This window comes from Ursus americanus, chromosome 6 (assembly GCF_024610735.1).
Source record: "Ursus americanus isolate L20-20 chromosome 6, mUrsAme1.1.p, whole genome shotgun sequence".
Taxonomy (NCBI): Eukaryota; Metazoa; Chordata; class Mammalia; order Carnivora; family Ursidae; genus Ursus; species Ursus americanus.
The window spans coordinates 33,370,399-33,389,589 of NC_142132.1; the positions used below are offsets into that span (position 1 = coordinate 33,370,399).

Here is a 19,191-nt window from a genome sequence, read left to right on the forward strand (position 1 = left end):
AGTTCAATAAATAAGTAAAAACACCTGCCAAACTTTTAAAGGTAACTACTTTTTTGCCCTCCTCTAACATTTTGCTAAAAAACAACTTGCAAAGAGAGAAAACCCTTAGACAAACTTCTTAGATTTCAAAGGAACTTGTAAAAGAGAATCTGCTGACATATTAGATCCTTTTTGCATTACCCAAAAGCTTTTCTTCTAAGAACAATTGTGGTAAGGAGACATTTGGCTCCTAGGAAATTCCCAAAGGGTCAACCATATGCATCCTTCCATGGCACCTTCACAGTGCTGCTTTCTAGATCCATGTCTCAAAAGCAGCTTTCATCATTTACTTGTGTGTCAGTCAATATGATTTATGGACTGCATTCAACAAAGTCAAAGCATATAGAATGAGAAATATGACTACAATCTGCTAATTTGTTTTGTATTGAGCCACTTAAGAGTCAAAGACCTGATGTCAGACTGAGACCAGCAACACAATTAACCAGTCGGTGACAGATTCATCCATCCTCCCTGCCAGGCTGTGCCAATCAAAGACAGCATGAGGCGACATTTGGTGAAATCAGTAAGAAAACTCATTCTCTAAGCAACCTATGTGAGACCTTGATTGACACTTTTTGAATTTAGTTTGTGGAACACAGCCACTCTTTACCCAATAGTCCCTCACTGCAAGCTGTGAAATAAGGCTTTTAATGCCAATCACAGGAACAATAAACCACAAACCACCAACCCTTAGTTTAAAAGGAATCAAGAAAACACATCTGTTTGTATGTCAAGCCAAATTTCTAAAATAATTTACTATTATAGATTAGACTAAAGATATTCCATTTCCTTTGAAACACCACAAAATGACATGGTAACAAAAATACAGCAGATTTTATTAGATTATGGCTCAAAACTGTTTTGGTTTCAAAGTAATGTTTTGATAGATCTACTCTAATATAATAATAGGAGAAATGTAGAATACTTAAAAACTAATTTGACACATTTAAATTTTCATTTGAAGTTTTCATTTCTGTCTCACCATTCTCTTATTTCAAAGATCTAATATAAAAAGAAAGGTCTGATTTCAACAGTAATTATTTGAAAGCATTTTTCAGTCTGCTTTCATTCTCTCTCAACTACATTTAACATAAAAATGTGCTCTTGAAATCACAACCATTCTTTCTGTATTGGTCTCCCTTCCTTAATGATCCCAGGAGAATCCATTTTACTTTATTTATATTCCCACAAAAGGTCAACTTTGCACAATAAATGACTTTTTTATTTAAGTAAAAAGAAATATATAGACTCAGAAATATTGTGCATTGCATTTATTATTCTTTAAATTGATAACAGATTTTGTTTTAAAAGGTTATGTAACTCTTGTCAGAAAAATCTGGAAAATTGAAATAAAATCATGGTCAATTTGAATATTAAATCTAACACTGGCAAGAAAACGTATTAATTCTGATTCTGTACAGCATTTTACAATTATTTAAGTTATTAATTTTTTAAGTTATTTAAATTAAATAAAATATTGCCATATTATTCAAACTCACTGCCTCTCAGTTTGCTGCATAAATTTCACTTGGGACTGTGAAATAGTCTTTTCAGAGGAAAGGGAAAAGAAAAAGGGAAGCATTGATGAATTGGTCAGTCTCCTAAAGGCCCACAATGTATACAGCCTTTTTTAAGACAAACAGACTGAAAGAGTGAGGTCTTTCATCAAATGTGAAGTAAACACTAGAATTAGAAATAAATTCCTTATACGCAACTAATGAATCATCAAACTTTACATCGGAAACCGGGGATGTACTGTATGGTGACTAACATAATATAATTAAAAAAAAGAAAGAAAGAAAGAAAGAAATTCCTAATTGAAATATGAAAAAAGATGCCTAGTTGAAAAGTAGATATTTTAACTTAAGAAATTTATTATTCTTCCCTCTGTTTTATATAAAAACCACTAATCTAAAGTTTTATTATATAGAACTACATCTTGCTCTTATGTACAGAATGCTATTAAATAAATCAGGAAAAAACTATCTAAAGCATTAATATAAAACATGAAAATTTCCCCAAGATGACTTCACAAAGGCACAAAGATTCTATATAGTAACATAGGCTTCTGGCTGAGCGCTGCAGCACTGACATATATAACACTGAAATGCCTCAGATTCCCAATAATACGGAATGGATGAGTTATAAAGGGTTAAATATCAAGATGAATTCCTTCAGTGAGTTTTAATAATAACTTTAACCCTATCTTGAAGACAGACTTTTGAGATCATGCCAAAAACATTCATAGGTCTACCAAAATATACTCAACTCTAAACACCTCTAACATTCTCCAAAATACCCCTTTTACACTTCTATATTCCTTGCATACTCTTTCTGTCCCCACCTAAAGTAGCTTTAGCCCCAAAAGAGGTGGTTACCACATCCGTTAACCATAGTCCCCGTAATGCAGTACGAATTCCCATTCTCCTCCTGCTTTTCTCCTCCTAACAATTCCAAATCAGAAGGATATGAGACAGTAACATAAATGCACGCTCTTGGGGACACACACAGACACACACACACACACACACAAAGATTAAATAGAACACAATTATCTTAAAGTTGGGGAAAAAATTTCCCCAAACTGGGAAAACGTTAGGACAGCTGTAATATACGGCAACTTCTCTTTCACTCAAAACTTCCTTATCCCAACCACTGGGCTGATCAAATTTTGGCCACCTTTTTATTAAAAAAAAAAAAAAAACAAAAAAAACTTTTGAACATGGCCTTAGATGATATGTAATATCCAGACTTTCAGCTTTCTGCAGATATCACTGTTGATGTCATGGCAGTTCCATGCTATCTTCCAACTCATTCCACCTTTAATAGGTGGGGAAAAAAAGGAAAGACAAGCAGAGTAATAAAAGCCTAGAAGAGGTCAAGGTTTTAAAGAAATGCCTCTGCTTCCAAGCAATTGATAGTATCAGAAATCAAGATAAAATGGTGAAAGCTGCCTGCACTTTCGCCCAGACTGGCAAGAAGAGGAAGTTAGTTTATGCTGTGTGGGAGCCAACAGGGATTATTCCTGATTCTTAAATCTACTCGATAATAGCAAATTGGGCAGTTAGGCATATGTTTAAGTAGGGAAGCAATAAAATATTAAGGCTATATAAATTTTCTCACTTGGCAATTATAAGAAAAGCAGGGGAAATTAAAGATGAGCTCTAATTTTCCCCGTGGTGACTGAATACTATGGCTAAGCCACAGAATTAAGAGCAAAACACTGGAGCATCCCAGAAACTGTTGTAAAAGCAACAGCTCTGTGACAGCAGAGTCATATTCTCATTTCTTTACATAAGCATCCAGATCAGAGTATCAGGGCTATTTAATCATTAAAATGTACTAGAGTTTGCGATCCCACTACAATTTAACATTTACAAAGAAGTTGCCAGAATTACTAATACGTCAGACAATATAAGTACTTTCCACATGATCACTAGTGAAATGGACAAAGTCACTCGAGCCAACTGACTCTTATTAATATATGTAGGTAGCTGACATATCATAAATCCAGCCATATATATACAAGTATAATGCAGAGCAGGCCTTTGTCATTCAAGGATTTAAATTTAGGTTTCGACTTTTTAAGAATCTCAGAGTCCAGTACAAGTAGGGCTTCGTTTGCTGAGGCACAGATTTGAATAACATGCTCTGTGAAATGGGTATTGGCGGGTATTAGTCAAGAGACTGAATGCAAAGTCCCGACCTCCTAACGCAATGTGGCTTCTGTTAGTTGACATAGATAAAATAACTCTTGTTAAGGTCTACACTTTTCAGTTACATTTCATAGCATTTTCTGAAAGAAATTATATGGCATAGTAGTATTCTCAAATTTGAAAGTTCTCAAAGTTTTGGGGTATACTCACAGAACATCCAGGGCTTTCTGAACAAGTAATTTCACGGGGCTGTCCTAGACTGTGGGAATGGGGTTGGGGTAGATACTTCTAGATTCACTTCTAGTTGAGGAATGGGATTTTTAAAAGAATAAGGGAAATGTATCAAGTGGAAGGAGGATATATATTAAAATAAGATGAAACCTATACAAAGTGGGAGGGAGTGATCAAGGTAAGTTATCTAATTACCATTTTTTTTTTCTAGAGCAACCTTGCAAATGATATTCAACAATACTCTGAGGGGCGCCTGGGTGGCACAGCGGTTGAGCGTCTGCCTTCGGCTCAGGGCGTGATCCCGGCATTACGGGATCGAGCCCCACATCAGGCTCTTCCACTATGAGCCTGCTTCTTCCTCTCCCACTCCCCCTGCTTGTGTTCCCTCTCTCGCTGGATGTCTCTATCTCTGTCGAATAAATAAATAAAATCTTTAAAAAAAAAAAAAAAAAACAATACTCCAAGAGTGAAGAGTAAGTCCTTACAGACATCTACAGTAGGCCTTTGCCAACTGCTCCTTTCTTGCTTCCAAAGAATTGAGAGAGGCTTTTAATCTCAGTGCTACCATTTAACACACAGATTTTCATAAGTAAAAGATCAAAAAGAACATGACAGCTTTCTTACAATGCCAAAAGTCTCCTGAATGAAAGAAAAGGAAGGGATTAAAATGTTGCTTATCTTCTGAATTCATTCCCTATATGTGGTATTTGTCTGAACATGCTCCTTTGGTGGGATTTTCCAAAGTCCAAAGTCCAATCTCCTTAGCTTTCATATATAGTACCTTACAGAAGTTTTTTTATAAGTATATATCAGCACCTTGGCCTGCTGAATTTTGTTATCTCTGACCTGCAAACATAACTGTAAATATAAATGCACCAAGGCTGTTCCAACTCTCCATGAGCTCTACCCTCACCCTGACTTCCTTTTTTGCTGTCTTTATCTGCTCACAATAAAACATAATTCAAACTGGAACAATCTCTTATCCACATATTTTAGTCCTTTTCCTTCTTCCCCAATTTCAACTTTTGTCCATTTAACTTTGGGGGGAAATTATCTTCTATGTTTTTCTTTCCATTGTGGAATACAGGTTAAAGGGGAAGATACCATTTGGATTCCTAGAACTTTACCATTCCTATCTGCAAAAACTCAGTTAACTTTCTAAACATGAATTCTCTGTTGCCACCTGGTAGTAAAACTGCCAGATACTGCATTTTCATTTGTTTGTAGTACTGAATCTTCCTGCTCAGAATGGCACTCTTCTCATAAAGCCAGCACCAGCAATCTAGTCTATTAACACTGATAGCTGTTAAAAGAGTAAAGTTACAGGATATTTGTAAGTGTGCATATGTATGCATGTACATACATATACACACATTTAGTCCAAGGGCTGATAATAATCCATTCTAATTATTTTCATTTTATCTCCCTGATCTGTTACTTATTGGTCAGGTCTTCGAGTTCTCTCCTAATCCACTAGCTTTCTACTAAATCTCTCATGCTGTTTCCTCCTAAACTAAAAGCCTTCTATTACTACTACTTCTTCCAATTATGCTCTAAATCAAAATACTGTTTTCCACAACCTCTGACAGTGGGAAATATTTAAGTGTTCTATGCTACATACACACATAAGACTTACAACTTAATGCAATTAAATCTCTCACCAAGATTAGCATCAGCATCAACTTAATAAATACTTAGAAGGATTAAAGTTATAAAATTCAACTACGTTCATTTTCAACAAAGAGTGAGATTCTTTTTTTTTTTTTGGCAATTAACTTATGGTAGTGAAAATCACTTAACTGTTCAATTACATTAATGAAAGGCTTAAGAAAAAACTTAGGGGTGTCTGGCTGGCTCAGTCGGTAGAGTGTATATCTCTTGATCTCAGGGTCATGAGTTCAAACCCCTTGTTGGGTGTAGAGCTTACTTAAAAAAATACATATTAAAAAAAAAAACTTAAGAAAAAATATAAATTCAGGGCACCTGGGTGGCTCAATCGTTAAGCATCTGCCTTTGGCTCAGGTCATGATCACAGCGCTCTGGGATTGAGCCCCACATCAGGCTCCCTGCTCAGCGGGAAGCCTGCTTCTCCCTCTCCCACTTCCCCTGCTTGTGTTCCCTCTCTCGCTGCCTCTCTCTCTCTGTCAAATAAATAAATAAAATCTTAAAAAAAAAAAAACATATATATATATATATTCTAACAGTGGGCTTTGACTGTTTTCAACTTTTTCATTTACATTGTCTCTTAAAGTTCTTTAATTCTCTCCAATGCCCTGATGTACTGACAATGGTTTGTTCTTGTTGATTTCTGTGTACTTGGAATTAACTTTTTACAAAGTATGCAAATGGATATCAAAAATGTCATTGATAACCAAAAGACAGAACTATCTCATATAAGTAACTTTTTCAAAACACTGAACACCCAAGTGCCAAACCTTTTAAAATTTCTCATGCAAATTTATACAAAACTGATCCCCAAATCTATCCCTGCCTTCTTAAATACAGGACAAGAAACAATTTGAGGGGTTTTTTTGGACAGCAGGATTAGTATCACTTCTGAACACGACTTCTGTATTTTGAACATGTATTTGATTTATCTGCAGGAAACCTGTTACCAAGCTTAACTAAATACTTAACAATTACTACAGCAAATGAAGAAAAAGTTGGAAGTGAAAGCCTGAGGCTCTCTCTCTTCAATGGGACAAAAAGTACTTGGCCTTAGTGCCGGGAATTCACAAGGGTTATTTTGGTGCTATCAGGTCTTTTATTGTGTTTAAATCACTACTCAATTTACAGGCATGAAGAGAGTTGTAGTCTGAAGTATTATGTTATTATTTCATGGAGATGTGCAAGGAAAGAGTAAACATACAAATATTTCTAGTCAGTACCGACACCACCTTTACTAAATAATTTTCATATAGACATTTTCCAAATTTTTGCCTGTGAATAAGACCACGAACTTTATCTTCAAAACTAGGAAGTATTCTATATTTCACAAATAAATTTGATTTAAAAATTCTGATTTTTGCAGTATATTTTTTATACTCTCTATGCATACAAGAAAAAGGCTTTTGTAAGTCATTTCCCTACTATTTCTCTCATATTAACTTAAAAAATACTTATCAAGCATTTCCTCTGTGTAAAATATTGTTTAGGTGCTACAGAAGAGACAATGAGTGGATAATAGTTCCTGACATAAAGGGATTAAATTCTAATAGCGGAAAGAAGGCAAGTCTTCAAACAGGTATAGTATATGACAAAATATAAACAGTACTGTAAAAGTGGGACAAAGTATCCACATATGGTTAAGTGGAATTAGCAAATGCTTCATGAAGAGGTAGCATTAAAGATGCTTTTGGAAGAGATTCAGGATTTTTACAGTTATAAATGAAGCCAAGATAGAAAATAAAAGACAGATCCAGGACACAATGAATTTTCCACTCTGAACACCCATGTGAATAATGGTCAGAAATGTGTCTGGAAAGAGTCTGAGATAATTTCTTTTCATTAACCTGTCAAATTTTTACTTTAGATGAACAAGAGACTCTGAAGCTTTTCAACAGGGAAATACGATTAGACTGTGCCCTAGGAACAATAATCTGGCACTGATATGTATGATGAACTGAAGTGAGGAGACACTACTGGAAGAGGCTAATTAGAAAACAGTTATAATAACAAAGATCTGAATTTCAATAATAGGAATAGGAACAGAAAGGTTAGGAACATTTAAATTTCAAATGCTAGATGACGCTTTTTTAAGGTAAGAACTTGTAAGAACTTTTTCTGCACAGTCAGAAAATATTTATGAGTTCCTATTCTGGCCATCAAGACCTCACAACTGGAGGTGGAATGGAGCAACAAACACAGTAAAACGTAAAATATGATGAAGCCATGAAAAAAGGTAAAAGCTGAGGCATTTCAGGAGAGCAATACTGGGTTTGGAGTGAAAAAGAAAAATCTGTACTAGGTCATCAATCATACTGGATTATGCACCGAGGTAGATTTCTACTAGTGGAGTTTGGGATAAGGTCTGTAGAGAAAAGGTGTTCGGGAAAAGCACAAATAGTCTTATAAGCAAGTAATAATAATAACTAATATTTTAAAGTGCTTATTATATGCCAGACACTTTTATAAATATTTTATGTATACCGTCTCATTTAATCTTCACAAAAATCTATAGGCACATTGACCTCATTTTACAGATGAGGAAAATATCTGCAAATTTTACCCTGTCATGCATGAGGTGACCACAGAGGTTTCCCAAAGCACTAAACTCACCACAGATGCACTGTAATATTAACTTTCACAATCAAGACCCAGGAAATCCTCCTGACTGCTTTACCAAAATAAGTACCATTACCTTCAAATGCAGGTTTCCACAAAACTACAATCATATGAAAAATAAGGCCCAAATAATTAGGATTACTATAGGTAACTAAGCAGAGAAAAATAAGCCTGCAGGAAGTTCACTATTATCTAATTCACATGCTAGCTTTGGCTTGTATTTACTTACCGACATGGCTGCATAATCTCTGCTGTTAGTCTGAGAAGGAAGTCAGCCGGGCAATCAAATAAAAAAGGAAAATGTATTCCAATAGCAGCAGAAGCAGTGTTCAAAGTAGCAAAATATACTACAAAACAAGCAAGCTGGCTCTGTGTGTTTGCTATAATTTAAAGGCATTAACTTATTACATACCTGTGATCATCATTTTATTTTGGGATTTGTATGTGAATTTTTACATCCACACCAATCAGATAAATCCTCCTCCAAACTTCTGTCTACCTAATCAAGTAGTCAGTATTAAAATACCAAGAACTTTTGCAGTTACTAAATGTCTGCTGAACCGGCAAATTTAGAAAACACCAACTCTTTGACAGGGTTCTTTGCTATAGAGCAGCTGTTCTCAAATTTTAATCAAAAAATGCAGATTTCTAAGATCTGGAAATTTTAATTCAGTTAGGTCTAGAGCCAAGCACTGGAATCTGAATTGTTAACAAGTATCTCTTCCTGCAAATGATTTTAATACCAAAGGAAATAAAATGTCTGTTTCTTTACAAATAAAAAACTGCACGATTCTGAAGATGTTTAGAAAGGATAAGCCAGGGGTGCCTGGGTAGCGCAGTCGTTAAAGCCTCTGCCTTCAACTCAGGGCGTGATCCCGGTGTTCCGGGATCGAGTCCCACATCAGGCTCCTCCGCTGGAAGCCTGCTTCTTCCTCTCCCACTCCCCTGCTGTGTTCCCTCTCTCACTGGCTATCTCTCTGTCACATAAATAAATAAAATCTTTAAAAAAAAAAAAAAAAAAAAAAAAGAAAGGATAAGCCAGTAAGCTTCCACATAATCTGCCACTATTGTTTAAAAGGAAATACTCAAGGAAAAATGGCACGTTAAATTATCTTATAATTAATCATGTAAATTTATTTTCTCCCCCAAAAGTGAATAACAACTCAAAGCAAAAAAACAAATCACTGGTCTCAATTTAAATATATATATGCTCCTGAAGTTCTGTACTAAATACATAGTACTAGCTTATTCCTTTAAAATATTCGGGATTTAATTAATTCCTTAAAATAATAAAGATTAATAAAATTAACTAAAATAGCCTGAAAATGCTGTTTAATTTTTAAGAACTATCTAATTTACTTTTCAAAATCTGAAAATAAACTATATAATATTTAAGCACTATTTACCTGAAACATGAACTTAACCTTATTATATTATGTCAATAAAATTCAAAATTTATTTATTAGTGGCAGTTGAACATCTGGTATAGCCTACATTGAAGGTGTCCCTCTGTGTGGGAGGCTGTCCTCTTCACCGAACACACAATGAGTAAAAAAAAACAAACCGCAAGCAGGAATAGAGGAATAGCCTGCCTGATCATCCTAATTAACCCTAGTAAGCAGTGGGCTGGGAACTGTGCTAGCCAGACAATTCTCTCTTCTGGGAGACTGGACTAGACTCCAGATAATCTCTAAGTCCTTTCTAGATTTAACTTCCAATAAAAGTCAATAAAGTCAGGCAACAACATTTAACATGAATACCATGTAAGTCATAGGACTTGGTATGCTTTCATCATAGTTCACATCGTATCATTTTTATGACTTACAGGTAATAAATCAGATCAATGTGATTCATTACCATTATATATTTTAAAAATTAATATCCAAATAAGGAAAACCAATTTGTAAGCATATATATACAATATATGGTTATGCTTTCACTAGATAAGCACTAAAATGCATTCAAAGCTGCCTGTGCCATGATTTTAAAACTACAATCTGTATTTTTCATACAATTCTTTCTGGTGTCACATGAAAGAGAGGGTGATTAAAACCTCTGATTGTACAGTTGACTATTAAAATTCTCCTTTACAATTTTCAGTCAAGTAAAAAAGACATGTAAACCCACATACTTAACTCAGAAAAAAGTCTGAACGAAAGAATAAAGAACATAAAAGGGTAGGGCTAAAAGAGAAAATAAGGTGCCAAAACGAATAAATCTATGTTTAGGTTGGGACTTTACATCTGTATGAAATAATGATGCTTAGAAACACAATATTATATATAAGGCCCTTAGAGATGACCTAATCCAATCATTTTACTTCAAAGAGAAGGAAGCAGGTTGCTCAGAATCAAGATGGTAGACTAAGTTAATGTCTTTGCGTCCCATTGACCCTGAGATACAAGTGAAATAAAAAGCAGGGAACTGCAAAAAGGAATAAATGTTTAATAGCACAGGAAATGATTTCTGGAAGACAGAAAGCACATGAAACAGAAGAGAAAGACACTGCCCATTATCTGCTAACAGGGAACTACAGTGGAGCTGAGAGCCAGCTGTACATGAGAGGTCCAGAGTCGGCAGGTATGAAAAAGGACAGAAATGAAAAATGGGATGGAGGGGCATCTGGGTGGCTCAGTTGTTAAGCGTCTGCCTTTGGCTCAGGGCGTGATCCCGGCATTCTGGGATCGAGCCCCACATCAGGCTCAGACTCTGCTGGGAGCCTGCTTCTTCCTCTCCCATTCCCCCTGCTGTGTTCCCTCTCTTGCTAGCTGTTTCTCTCTCTCTGTCAAATAAATAAATAAAATCTTTAAAAAAAAGAAAGAAAGAAAGAAAAATGGGATGGAAAAATAGGGAAGGTCATTGAAGATTTCTTGAACAACTATGCCAATGATCCTTTAACTACAGAGCACAGGCAATTTCCATAATGAAAGAACATTTGAGGCTTCTGGTATAGATGGAAAGAAAGAGGGAGGGAAGGAGGAAGAGAGGAAAAAAGAGCTCTGCTCATTCTGGCATGGTGTAGTAATAATGGAAAGAGAGGCACAGAAGGCTACATAATTTATGAAGCTCAGTGCAAAAAGTAAATGTGGGGCCCTTTGTTCAAAAACTATTAAGAATTCCAAGAAAACAAGAAATGAACACCAAATCACATGCAGGACCCTTCTAAACCCATGTAACTGCATAGGTCACACATACATGAAGTTGGCCCTGAAGAGAGAAGGCCACAATCTCATGGTTAGCTCCATACCTGAGGTGAAGAATCCTAGGCAAAATGATGTTTAAAAAATTCCCAGTCGATTCCTACTCAGGAGAAAAGTTTACCAAAAAATAGGGTATTTACACAGTAGCAGAGTAAACTTGTATCAGCTCTCCAGGACTTCTTTGTTAAAAGAGAATGAGCAAAATAAAGAAGCAAAAAAACCTGTTCAAGGGTAACATAGATAATTTAAGAAACTGAAATACCTATCAAAAAAAAAAAACAAAACCCTCTAATATTCAGGAAGATTTGAAAGATAATATATTCATTTTTTTTTTTTTTAAAGAACAGTACCCTATGACAAAGGAACACTTAAAAACAGAAGTGGTTCGGGGCGCCTGGGTGGCTCAGTCGTTAAGCATCTGCCTTCGGCCCAGGGCATGATCCCGGAGTCCTGGGATCGAGTCCCACATCGGGCTCCTCTGCTGGGAGCCTGCTTCTTCCTCTCCCACTCCCCCTGCTTGTGTTCCCTCTCTCGCTGGCTGTCTCTATCTCTGTCAAATAAAATAATAAAATCTTTAAAAAAGAAAAAAAAAACCAGAAGTGGTTCATTAGAAATTAAAAATTAACAAAATATTTTACAAAAGGACTGAAAAATAAAATTGGAAAAATCTCCCAAAACACAGAACAAAAAGTTAGATACTGTTTCTGACCAAATCATGTATCTTCATTTATTATTGGATATATATTTGTTTCTCACTTAAAGAAAGCATGTTTCAAAACTATATATGAAAATTAAAAATGCAAATTAAAGACTCAGTGGCACCAGATACATTTAGTAGGGAAGGAGACTATGGCCCTAAGCATAAAGAATTTACAAAGGATACTAAATTAGGCCATTAATAAGACACTTTTGGCTGGAAGCAAAAAATTAAGCCAACGGAAAAACCCTTCAAAGTAAACACCTAAAAAGGGAAACACCTTAAAAGGGAACTAGAAAGGGAAGTAGATACAGAAATAAAGATCAAATAACCATTTCCTCGTTTTCAAAGTAGTTCCTACTATAATTTTATTATTGAACATATACTCTGATTTATTTCTTGAGTTAATCAAAAGTAAATCATTTTTCTTTGGCAATGTGATTTTAAAATCTATACCAAATATAGTGCTATGCTAGTAAATGTTTAACAACAATTCTCTGGGAAAAAAGCCTTTATTCGTAAGATTTGCTGATTGCCATGGTCTATCTACTCCTTCCTATGGCTACCGATGTGATGTCACTGAATGCACAGCTGAGAAGAAATGTGCGCAATAGGCTCTCATAATAATTCCCACCACTATTTTAAAGCCATTTTCTCTCAGTAGGAAGGCATCTCTAATCTTAGAGTAAAAGATATGGGGAGAAACGATACTATTAACAGATATTCTTTGATTTTTTTTTTTTAGAAGATTTCATTTATTTATCTGAGAGAGCGAGCATGAGCGCACAAGCAGGGGGAGGGGTGGAGGGAGAGGGGGAAGCAGACTCCCTGCTGAGTGGGTAGCCCTGTTGCCACCACAGGGCTTGATCCCAGGACCCCAATATCATGACCTGAGCCGGTCAGTCGCTTAACCGACTGAGCCACCCAAGCGCCCCAATAGATATTCTGTTAATAAACAGCTTTTTAGGGGCGCCTGGGTGGCACAGCGGTTAAGTGTCTGCCTTCGGCTCAGGGCGTGATCCCGGCGTTATGGGATCGAGCCCCACATCAGGCTCCTCCGCTATGAGCCTGCTTCTTCCTCTCCCGCTCCCCCTGCTTGTGTTCCCTCTCTCGCTGGCTGTTTCTATCTCTGTCAAAAAAATAAATAAAATCTTTAAAAAAAAAAAAAAACAGCTTTTTAGAGACATCTATTCTTAATAAAGATGCCAAAGATTATTCCTCATTATTCCTAAAAATCATGTCTATTTTTTATTATTATTCATCACAAGACTTCTATTAGTGCAGAAAACCAAAAGTTACGCATATTTGAAAGCAAAGGAAAACATATCTTTCTTGGAAGAAAAGTTGGTGCTTACAGTTCAAACAGAAACAAGATTAGTTTATTTAACAACTCTAGAGTAATAGCAAATGTAAGCACAGAAAATTATATTATGGGTAAAAATAAAATAGAGGTCTGAGAAAGGAAGAAATATGAGCAAATTGAATCATGAATGCATGATCTTCTATTTACTTCTGTAAAAGATAATCATTCGTTACTATAAAATCTGGGTAAATTGGGTCCCCTTTGCAAATACACATATCAAGAAATTAAGGAGCCATTACCACTTATACATATCCTCTAGTGGTTGCAAATCAGTAAAATTTCCTTACTGAAACAAACACACGATTATTAGCATTTATGAAGAAAGGAAATATTCATTATTCTTTCTAGAAGCAGACCAGTGCTGGGTCTTTAGGTAATACATTCACAGTAAAATGTCAGAGTTCCATTTGGCAGTCTTCACGAAGAATAACTAGGTATGCTCAAGTTGCTCAACAACCTTTTCTATTTACATATGTGTAAGTGGTGAATGAATGTTTAATGCTTTTTGAAATTCCTTTGGTTTTAAATTTTCTAGCTAATACAAAATCTTATTTTAAAAAAACAGGACTTATAAATTAGACTTAAATTAAGTCTCATAATTGCGCAGAAGAAAATGACTTGAAAGTATGAAAGAAAATACATGTCAAAATGTTAACAGTGGTTATCCTTTGACAAGTTAACAGGTAATTTCTTTTTTCAAATGGTTTTTTTGTTTTGTTTTGTTGTTTTTAAAGATTTTCTTTATTTTACAGAGAGAGAGAGAGACAGCCAGCGAGAGAGGGAACACAGGCAAGGGGAGTGGGAGAGGAAGAAGCAGGCTCCCAGCAGAGGAGCCTGATGTGGGGCTCGATCCCAGGACTCTGAGATCACGCCCTGAGCCGAAGGCAGACGCTTAACGACTGAGCCACCCAGGTGCCCCGTTAACAGGTAATTTTTATTTCTTCTAGACAGCTGCATTTCCTATTGTAAGAAAAAAAAATACTAGAAACAAGAAGGGTTACTTACACATCTGAAAGAGTAAAAACTGTTGATTTCAAGAATATTAATTTAGGGATGAAATAATATTTACTTCATGTACTAATCAGACTTCACTGGCATCTGTTAGCCATTATAAGCACTGTACTCAAGTTATAATTATTCATATAAATATGCTTTATAAAGTGAATATCTTTCAAAATTAAAGTTTTTAATGGCTACATAATGCAAAAGTAGAGAACTCAGAGCTAAATAATATCAAGCTAAAAATGTAGGCATAAATATAAGAAAAAAAAGTAAAGCATATTAAAATGAAACTAATACTATTAAAGGCCTTAAAACAGTAATAGAGGAAGAAAGGAGAAGAAAGGACAAAACTAACATTTATTAATAGTTCTTACTTTATGCCAAGCGCCCTGCCAGGCAACTTTTTTACACACTATTTCAATTTATCCTATGATAGTCCTATAGGAAAATGGATTATGCCTATTTTGCAAAAGGTAAAAGGTTCAGAGGTTAAGCAACTTGCCAGGATCCCACAGCTAGTAAATTACAAATCCAAGGTTCAAACATAAATTGTTCTAACTCTAGAGCCCATCCTATGCTCTCCTCACTTCAGCAACCTGGCCCCCAAGAACAATAACAGATAAATGGGTTCTGCTTTAATTGAATCATAAAAAGGCAAGTTCCCCTGAGGCAGATAATGTATTTAACAGGGCAGCTTAACATTTTGGGTAATGGGGCAATACCAGTCATAACTGCAAAATACTGCCTATTTAGCTTGCTGTTGATTTCTATGGTCAGTAGAGAGCCTGGCTTCTCTGCTAGAGCAAGGGGAAATGCAGATGAGTAAGTATTTTAATATGGAAGCATATTAAATTACTTTACTTTTCCATTTCCTGCATAAACTTGAACTGGCTGAAACAGTGCAAGTGAAGAGAAACAGGTGAGGGAAGTAGTATACCAATTCTCTCACTCATCCAACCCTACAAAGTATCTACAGTGAATATTATTGCTGGTCATGGAAATCCTACAGCTTTCTATAGCTACCACAATGTAGTTAAAAAGCGAAAATAACAAAGTTCTTTCCCTGGGCTCCATCAAAACCATTATGATCCATTAACTTCTATTGTTTTCACCTTGTGAGCAGAACACAAAATTCTATTGGTTGGATTATGACTTTTTTTGAACCAATGGAACCTTTACCAGGCAATATGGTCAGCAACTGCACATTATGATTATCTGTGATTGAGAAAATACTCTTCCGCAACAGTGGCAGGAACTGACAAAAAACTATGCAGTGAAGCTAGGAGTGGAGCTTTTAAACTAGGTGTTCTGTCTTACGTACTTTTTAGGGTTGAGGGGTGAAAGAGTCAGCTTTATCCCTCAGACTCAACTTTTGTGTCAAATTACTTGCACTAATGACCAACACTTGCACTATTTGAAAGAGTGGTCCTTGGTCTCACGGATCCCACTGACTCTAACTCACTGCACTGACTCTGAACAATGTCAAAACTAAGATAGATAGGGAACATGGCCACTACTTAACTCTTCATGTCTAAGTAGGATAGCTACTTCTGCGTAAGCTGACTGACTTGGGACTAAATGTGACAAATAATCTTCTGAAGCTTCTTTGAGAATGAAAGGAGTCAGAACCGGCCCCTCCCTCCATCTGGGTCCAAGGGTAACCTGAAACTAAGGAATCATTTTCAGCTTAAAATATTCAAATGGGGTGACTGGGTGGCTCAGTCAGGTAATTTGATTTTGGCTCAGGTCATGATCTCAGGGTTGTGAGATTGAGCCCCACGTCAGGATTCTCCCTCTCCCTTGACCTGCACTCCCATGCTCTCCCTCTCTAAAAAAACACATCAACAAAAACATTCAAATAAAAATGGTAGCTTATATAACATATACTGTTTAGAAAAATAATACATTTAATAATACTGCCTCTGTTCTTTGCTTAAAAGAAAACAATATAGTTGAATATACAGTTTCAGTGTTTCAGGGAATTAATATACTAAGCCATAATACAATTATCAATGCTAGCTAAAACTTATTATAGTCAATAATTTAATATTTTTGCTTGGAAATTATGTTTCTAGTTTATTCCTTGAATAAGAATATACAGTTGTTAGGTCCATTTTCTCTTTTCTTAGCTATGAACAATAATTTTCTATTTATTTGATCATACCCTATATTTATTGTTGTATTTGTTGGTGGCATTGTATAAAAGTTAATTTCCTTTACAGAAAAACTCTTGTTAGATGACATAAAAATCCAAAATGGCATAGGAAGAATCACCTAAAACTATACAAAATATCATAATAGATTACGAGTGATCTAGTTAGGCCAGGAGTCTGTTTCTCTCTGTGTTACCACAGGACACCTTGAGAAAGCAGGATTTCCTTCCAGATGTTAGCCTCTTGAAGTGACGTATTTGCCCTAACCATTTCTAACATATAAACTCTCTTAATTCTACCCAATTTATGCACAAAATTCCTCCCCATCACATTGTGCCAAGCTGTGAAACAGATAATGCAACATAAAAATATGATATGTGTATATCTGTGTATATGTGTGAGCACACACATATGTACATTCTTATAGATTGCTTTTGGCTGGAGATGTATACTGACAATGTGAATTCAAATTAACTCAAAAATTACTTAATACATACTATATGAGGAATACTTTTTTAGAAATTAGTTGAAACAAGAATTAAGCATATATACAGGTTCCCTTTCTCAACACAAGGACAGCAGATATGAATATAATATAATCCCTGGGTAAGCTTCTAAAAGTTCTTTGGCACAGATCCACTATTAAAATCTCTTTAGGAAATTCTTCTATTTATTTCTTAGCAACACCTGCCTTCAACTATTCTAAATGGCCCTCTTACGATGGAGACAGAGTAAAAAAAAAAAGGAGAATAACTTTTTTTTTTTTTTTTTTTTTCATTTTAAGCAGGAGAGATGGTTGGAGGCAGTTAGGTAGGCTTCAGATTAAATACTTTATTTTTGTGTTTACAGCTACACCTTTTCTTTCCTTTCTCTTTACATTTTATTATTTCAAACCAGGTTTGTTTGGGTTTTTTCCCCCCTGTGTTCAGCTACATCTTATTATGAAATAGTCAACAAATTTTTTCCTATTTTATTTGTACAAAAACTATTCCACTCATGTTTTAATAGTAGTTCTATTATTTTTGAATATACCTAATGAAAAGCATTTCATCCCAACATAATCTCTTTGGTCTTTGCATTCCTCATGCAAAGAATCCAGTATTCCAGCCTATTCATACCCAATGTCCCTGGTATTTATATATTTTTTTAATGCTTCATCAATAGATTATTCAAAATATAGATGCACTCTGACTATATATCAGGATAGAACAATATTCTAGTTTTACTTTTAATCTCCGGCCTAAACATATCCAATAATTTCTTGGCCTTTCTAATTGGAAAAGTCATTGATTATATGAGAACTACTCCTAGTAGAGTTTATTTCAATTTAAGTCTACACTGAATTTCAGGGTTTTGTTTTGGTTTTGGTAGAAACAGAGTTGTAGTTATTTTGGTTAAAAGTCAAATAAATTAAAACTTGAAACAACTGGCTAAGTTAGAAGTCTTCACAAACGGATTTATAAGAATGGAAAGAAAACATTCAAGCTAGGAAGTTGGTTTGAACAAGTAAACCTAAAACTAAGATTAAATTCTAAGATATACTTTAGTAAGCAAAACTATAATACACTATTTTGAAATTTTTTATACTTACAGGCAAATGAGTAAACACTTGAAAGATGCTTCTCAAAAAATTAATAAGATCCATTAAATAACCACTAGCTCTTCCATCTGGCTCAGACATGGTCCAGTCATAATCAGCAAGCTGAACAAATTCATCAATTTTTTGATTAAGCTTGGTATATATTTCTCCTTCTGCTGCATGTCGGGCATCCTGATGAGGAACAAAACAAGAAAAAACAAGAAATAGTTATAGAAGCAGATAACAGAAAAAGCTTTTTTAAAATTCTATAATTTATTTTATATTTTTCCTTGGTCTATTATTTTAGTCATTTATTTGAAGTCCAAGAAAACTACTGTTTTTTTTGGCTGATAGTAGTCTATTTGACTGACACCATACTCCCCCCCAACCTCATTATCACCTTTTCATTTTTATGTGGTAGGATAATTTATGAGTTATTAATTCTGAATTGTTCTCACAGCTTTAAGAAGTCCCTTAGGAGAAACAGAATGAAAAAACAGAACACAGAAGACCACTCCTGTCCACTGACTGAGAAAAATAAAGTCGGATGGTCACAGAAAAAATGGAATAGTTGCTGGTGTTTTAAGTTGAAGAGGAAAAAAAGAAAAGAAAAGAGATAGTTAACTTCTCAGAGGAGGAAAAAAGAAAGGATGGGAATGATGCAAAAACACCACAGCAAAGATCTCCAAACATTCTCTCCTTCACAAAAGCAACAAGAAAACTAGGAAAAATTGTCAAAGTCAACTTTTCTAGAACTCTGGAAATTAATTCAAAACTTGCAGCAATCTAAGCAGTGTTCATTCAAGAAAAAGAGCTGTATCTTGGGGAGAAAACGAGCTCTACAGGGTTTTAATGTGCCCTTATTTCCATTTTTCCTCCCCTGCTCCAGCTCCACAGTGTCCTTGAAAATCAACATCCCACAACTGTTTTATAAACCAATAGTCTGACAGTCATCAAAGGGGACCAAACGGGGTTGGAGATCCTTCA

General features: G+C 35.3%; 1 protein-coding gene across 5 annotated transcripts in view; it reads right to left on the reverse strand.

Moving 5' to 3' along the window:
- Window positions 1–19,191, reverse strand: part of EXOC6 (exocyst complex component 6) — a 225,975-nt gene that overhangs the window by 55,899 nt on the left and 150,885 nt on the right. For all 5 annotated transcript variants that reach the window (XM_045810010.2, XM_045810009.2, XM_087862902.1 and 2 more), the window contains exon 18: window positions 18,217–18,396. In XM_045810010.2, the coding sequence (XP_045665966.2) occupies window positions 18,217–18,396 (180 nt within the window). The remainder of the gene's footprint in view (window positions 1–18,216; window positions 18,397–19,191) is intronic.